Source organism: Eucalyptus grandis, chromosome 7 (assembly GCF_016545825.1).
Source record: "Eucalyptus grandis isolate ANBG69807.140 chromosome 7, ASM1654582v1, whole genome shotgun sequence".
Lineage (NCBI taxonomy): Eukaryota > Viridiplantae > Streptophyta > Magnoliopsida > Myrtales > Myrtaceae > Eucalyptus > Eucalyptus grandis.
In genome coordinates this window covers 40,727,059-40,732,536 of record NC_052618.1, presented here as the reverse complement: position 1 = coordinate 40,732,536, position 5,478 = coordinate 40,727,059, and the positions used below count along the sequence as shown (strand labels likewise).

Genomic DNA, 5,478 nt, shown 5'->3' with positions numbered 1-5,478 from the left:
ATATCTATTGGAAAATTGAGGGCAAAAAAATAAAAGACAGATTAAGGATAGCTAACCTCAAGGCGATTTTAATTTTAAAAGAATAGGTATAGAAATAAATTAAGAGTGACCAATTGAAAGGGGATTTTGATTTGATAAGAAATGTATGGAAAGAGGGAGAGATGCCATAAAAAAGATAACAAAAACAAAAATTTCAATATGCTCCTGTAATAGTAGCGAGTAATGCTTTAATTGGTAAATAAAACATTAAAATTTCAAAACTATGAAACAGTGTTATTACGAGGTCGGTTGATTTTTAAGAAGTGGCCTTGATACAATCAACATTTGTTATTGGAAAGTTGGGGGCAAAAAGATAGAAGACATATTAAGAGTGGCTAATTGAGAGATTGTTTTAATTTAAAAAGAAGCGGTATATAAAGAAAGAGATATGGAATAAAAAAAAATGAGAAAATTTCAAATAAGAATCCGAAGTGAACTAACTAATTTTCTCAAATAATGATCCAAAATGAAATTTGTGTCGATAAAGATCTAAAGTGGATCTCATTGTCTAAAATAAGGACTCGAAGTGATTAAATCAATTCCAAATAAGGACCTAAGCTTGCTGGTTACCCAACTATTCGCCAACTATCAAGCATGTGACATTTTTGACAACCAAAATTTGGGCAATTTTGTCCAAAAATAATTTAGGAAAAATTAACAAATCCTAAAATATAAACAAAAAAACCCTAGGTTTTCTACAGTCTCCCCCCGTTCCTTGTACCCATCATCTGCAAAGTCAAAGATCGAAATTCCCCCCATTCCTTGTACCCATCATTCGCAAAGTCAAAGACCCAAATCCTCTGCCGATTGAGGCATGAATTCAAAAACAAGAACAAAACCATATTCTTCTTTCTTTGTTTATGAAGACCTAAATTCTTTGCCAATCGAGCAAGGTGAGGAGCGACGAGAATTGAGTCATGGCGATGACCGGGCAGCAATTTGGTTGAGGAGCAGTGGGAGAGAAGAAAGAATAAAACGTAAAACATTTAAATGAATAACCTAAACTTTCCCAAAAAATAGTAATAGTAGTTTTTCCAATGACAAATTAATCAGACATAAAATATTTTAATCGCCAAAAATGAAACAATGTTAAGGTCCTCAATGATTTTAAGAATGGTCTTGATATAATCATTTTTATCACAAAAAGTTGAGCCTTATTAGAAGACAACTAAGAGTGGCTAATTGAAAGATTATTTTAACAAAAAGAAGAGGTATAGAAAAAGAAAGAGATTTGGAATTTTCAAGAAAAAAAAATAGTAATAGTAGTTAGTAATGCTTTAATCAGTACATAAAATATTAAATTTCCAAAACTATGAAACAATGTTAATACCTGGTCAGTTGATTTTAAGAAGTGGTCTTGATATAATCAGCATTTGTTATCAGAAAGTTGAGCCAAAAAGATAGAAGACGGACTAAGAGTGGCTAAATGAAAGATTATTTTAATTCAAAAAGAAGAGGTATAGAAAAAGAAAGAGAGATGGAATCAAGAATTAAAAAAAAAAAAAATTGACAATAGTAAACAAATCTAAGAGTAATGCTTTAATTGGTACATAAAACATTAAATTTCCAAAATTATGAAACAATATTATTACGAGACCGGTTGATTTTAAGAAGTGGCCTCGATAAAATTAGCATTTGTTATTGGAAAGATGGGGGTAAAAAGATAGAAGAAGGATTAAGGCCATGTTTGATAACCTCCGAATAGAGACTCGACCCTTGATTTTCTATTCCGGTCCGTTTAGAAACGAACCGTGTTTGGTAAAAAGAAGAATAGGAGAAAAAGGAAAAAAATGTAAAAAATATTTCAAAATTAAAAAAAAATTGATTCTTGGAAACATAATCAAGAATCAAATGCTTTTATTTTTCTTTTGGATAATTTCTTCTCTTTTCTTATTATTCATCTACCGCCATAAAAAAGAATCGCTTCGATCGAATTTGCCACCGATAACCGAATTGTTACTAAACAGGCTAAGAGTGACTAGTTGAAAGATTATTTTAATTTTAAAAGAAGAGAGAGAAGAAATTAAAATAATGGCCAAAAACTAAAATTTCAATAGCATTATTCATTAAAAATTTGTGGTCGTGGGCAAAAGGAAAGTTGGGGGCAAAAAGATAGAAGACGGACTAAGACCCTAATTGAAAGATTATTTTAATTAAAAAGAAGAGGTATAGAAAGAAAGAGAGATGGGATAAAAAAAAAAGAATAAGTAATGCTTTAATAGGTACATAAAAATTAAATTTCCAAAAAAATGAAAAAGATTGAAGATGGATTTTAAGAAGTGGGCTTGATATAATTAGCATTTGTTATTGGAAAGTTGGGGGCAAAAAGATTGAAGATGGATGAAGAGTGGCTAATTGAAAGATTATTTTAATTTTAAATAGAGAAAAAAATAGAGGAAAAAATGCAATAGCACTGGTCATTAAAAATTTGCGGCGAGTGATGCTTTAATTGGTACATAAAACATTAAATTTCCAAAACTATGAAACAATGTTATTACAAGGTCGGTTGATTTTAAGAAGTGGCCTTGATATAATTAGCATTTGTTATTGGAAAGTTGGGGGCAAAAAGATTGAAGATGGATTAAGAGTGGCTAATTGATAGATTATTTTAATTTTAAATAAAAAAATAGCAATAGTAGCGAGTGATGCTTTAATTGGTACATAAAACATTAAATTTCCAAAACTACGTAATGATGTTATTACGAGGTCGGTTGATTTTAAGAAGTGGGCTTTGATATAATCAGCATTTGTTATTGAAAAGTTGGGGGCAAAAAAGATTGAAGATGGATTAAGAGTGGCTAATTGACAGATTATTTTAATTTTAAAAAAAAATAGCAGGAAGAAAGAAGGAGGATTTAAAAAAATCTTAAAATGGGCTTGATATAATCAGCATTTGTTTTGAAAAGTTGGGGGCAAAAAGATAGAAGACGGATTAAGAGTGGCTAATTTTGAAGAGATAGGAAGAAAGAAGGAGGATTAAAAAAAAAAAAGAGTCAAAACACAAAAAATCGATAGAGGACGCCGTCTGTGGGAATCGAACCCACGACCACATGGTTAAAAGCCATGCGCTCTACCAGCTGAGCTAAGACGGCTATTTGTCTTTTGTTCTTTTATATTTTTATTTCTTCTTTATTTGGGCATATGCGTACCGCCCGCCGCGTGTTCGCTCCTCAGCCCTGCCTCGCGTCGACATCCGGCTTCTCCCCGCACCGCATGCAGCACCGTCTTGCTTTCTGCAGAACAAGAACAGGGTGGAGGAAATCTTTCCGGATCGATCGTCCCCCCCCTCTCTCTAATCGAAAGCGGCGCGAGGTGTTTGGCATTCGAACGTCGCCAGAAAGGTCGCGCGAGGATGTGGAAGGCTGCAGCGGCCCCGAGGCGGCTCTCTCTTCTCTCCCCTCTCCGGAGGCCGAGCAGTTTCCCCACGGCCGCCGTCCCCGCCGCGGCGAAAGATCCCGGCTTGTCGCCGCTCGTCTTCTCCGGATACTTCTCGAGTAAACCTCCGTTTCGCCTTATGGGGAGAGGTGGGTTGGTTGGCGCGCCGTCGCATAGTTCGTCACGAGTTTCGGGTCCATTTCATGCTTCGTCATTTAGTAATTTGCACTCTGTTTTTTGAACGATCTGAATCAGGCCTCGCCTCCAGAGCGCTCGCGGCGCGTGGCGAAAGCATCGCCGTGGCGGACGGCGAGCCCCCGGTCGCGGCCGCCATCAAGAACCCCACCCCGAGGATAGTCTACGACGAGTACAACCACGAGCGCTTGCCTCCCGGGTCGCCGAGCAAGCGCGCCTTCGCCTACTTCGTCCTGGTCCTGGGGCGATTCGCCTACGCGTCCGCCGTCCGCCTGCTCATCGTCAAGCTGGTCCTGAGCATGTCGGCCACCAGGGACGTGCTCGCCATGGCGTCGCTCGAGGTCGACCTGTCGAGCATCGAGCCGGGCAGCACCGTGACCGTCAAGTGGCGCGGGAAGCCCGTCTTCATCCGGCGCCGGACGGAGGAGGAGATCGAGCGGGCGAGCCGCGAGGACTGGACCTCGCTCCGGGATCCCCAGCCAGACTCCGCGCGAGTCCAGGACCCGGAGTGGCTCGTGGTCGTGGGCGTGTGCACGCACCTCGGCTGCATCCCGCTGCCGAACGCCGGCGACTACGGCGGGTGGTTCTGCCCGTGCCACGGCTCGCACTACGACATCTCGGGCCGGGCCCGGAAGGGCCCCGCGCCGCTCAATCTGGAGGTGCCGGTTTACGCCTTCCTCGACGAGAGGCGGCTGCTGATCGGTTCTCAATGAGTTAATCTTTAGGACGACGGTATACCTAATATAGATCTGAATAATTTGGTTGTTGAACTTCGTAGCTTTGTGATGATGATGACATTATGATGGAAAGCGTACTTGATATTGATGTTCGATCCTATGCATTTCATGTCACGATCCTAAGAGGAAAAGACATTCCGACAATGTAGAAATTGCGACAACAGATGCTTCTTTCCATAACTTGGAGGGTCTACACAGGTTTTTGGGCTTCCCATGTTAGGAGGGGCACATCCACAGATGTAATAGATGCGTCTTCGGATTGGTAAATCAATGTGATGAAATTCAAATGTTTTTTAATCTTACCACTTTTCACGTTAAATTACCAGCAGCGGAATATTTATCGAATTTAATGCTGAAGTGCCATTTGCAATGTCTTATCGCTCTGTAAAGAAGCTATGTGACTTATGGTTTATGAATCTAAGAAATTTAGGATGGTAGAAAGTTCTCATTTCATTCTTTGATTTAATGTTCAAGTACCATTTGTAATGTCTATCTCACTATACAAAGTTATGTAACTGTGACTTATGGTTTATGAATCTAAGAAATTTAGGATGGTAGAAAGTTCTCATTTCATTCTTTGATTTAATGTTCAAGTACCATTTGTAATCTCTATCTCACTATACAAAGTTATGTAACTGTAGTTATGAATTTAAGAAATTGAGGATGGTAAAAAGTTCTCATTTGGTTCTTTTATTTTATTTTTGTTGCATGTATGGTGTGGTGAAAAGTTGCTATGTTACGGGTCCTTAGATCGATAAAGGCTTTTTACCATTAAAGGTGCCGTTCAGAAAGAAACTGTTGACCCCAAAAAAATTATCAACTTTTAGTTATTTGAGTGGTCGGTTGATAAAATAGAAGTTCCTAACAAATCGAGAAGTCAACAAATTGAAGGGAAGCAATAATTTGACAAAAAGTCATCGAGAACACATCACGTGAAAGTTATTGATGGCAACGTTAATCAAGACTTGAGAAAGTGGTCAACGGAATCATCAACAGCAAACAATCCCTAATTTTGGCTAAGCGTTGACATGGTGCAATTAATGGGCAAAGGCCTAAGAGCATATCAATCGAAGACAGTAATGATGAATTGATATCAATAAGTTGTTGGGTGGTTAATTGGCTTTGTCTATAG

General features: G+C 38.8%; 1 protein-coding gene and 1 non-coding gene across 2 annotated transcripts; one reads left to right on the top strand and one right to left on the bottom strand.

Annotated features, from left to right (window-relative positions):
- Nucleotides 1–3,058: 3,058 nt before the first annotated feature.
- Nucleotides 3,059–3,131, bottom strand: TRNAK-UUU. The gene has a single exon. It is a non-coding gene; the product is annotated as a tRNA-Lys (tRNA).
- A 96-nt stretch (nucleotides 3,132–3,227) lies between these two features.
- Nucleotides 3,228–4,545, top strand: LOC104455564 (cytochrome b-c1 complex subunit Rieske-4, mitochondrial-like). Its single transcript, XM_010070335.3, has 2 exons — nucleotides 3,228–3,563; nucleotides 3,670–4,545. Exons 1-2 carry the CDS (start codon nucleotides 3,392–3,394, stop codon nucleotides 4,320–4,322), a joined length of 825 nt encoding a protein of 274 aa, XP_010068637.2. The 5' UTR covers nucleotides 3,228–3,391; the 3' UTR covers nucleotides 4,323–4,545.
- The last annotated feature ends 933 nt before the right edge of the window (nucleotides 4,546–5,478 follow it).

Bases quoted from the DNA above. Each gene is read 5' to 3' on its own strand.
- LOC104455564 (XM_010070335.3), top strand. From the start codon at position 3,392: ATGTGGAAGGCTGCAGCGGCCCCGAGGCGGCTCTCTCTTCTCTCCCCT. The intron at 3,564-3,669 runs GTGGGTTGGTTG...GATCTGAATCAG, and splicing joins GTTTCGCCTTATGGGGAGAG to GCCTCGCCTCCAGAGCGCTC.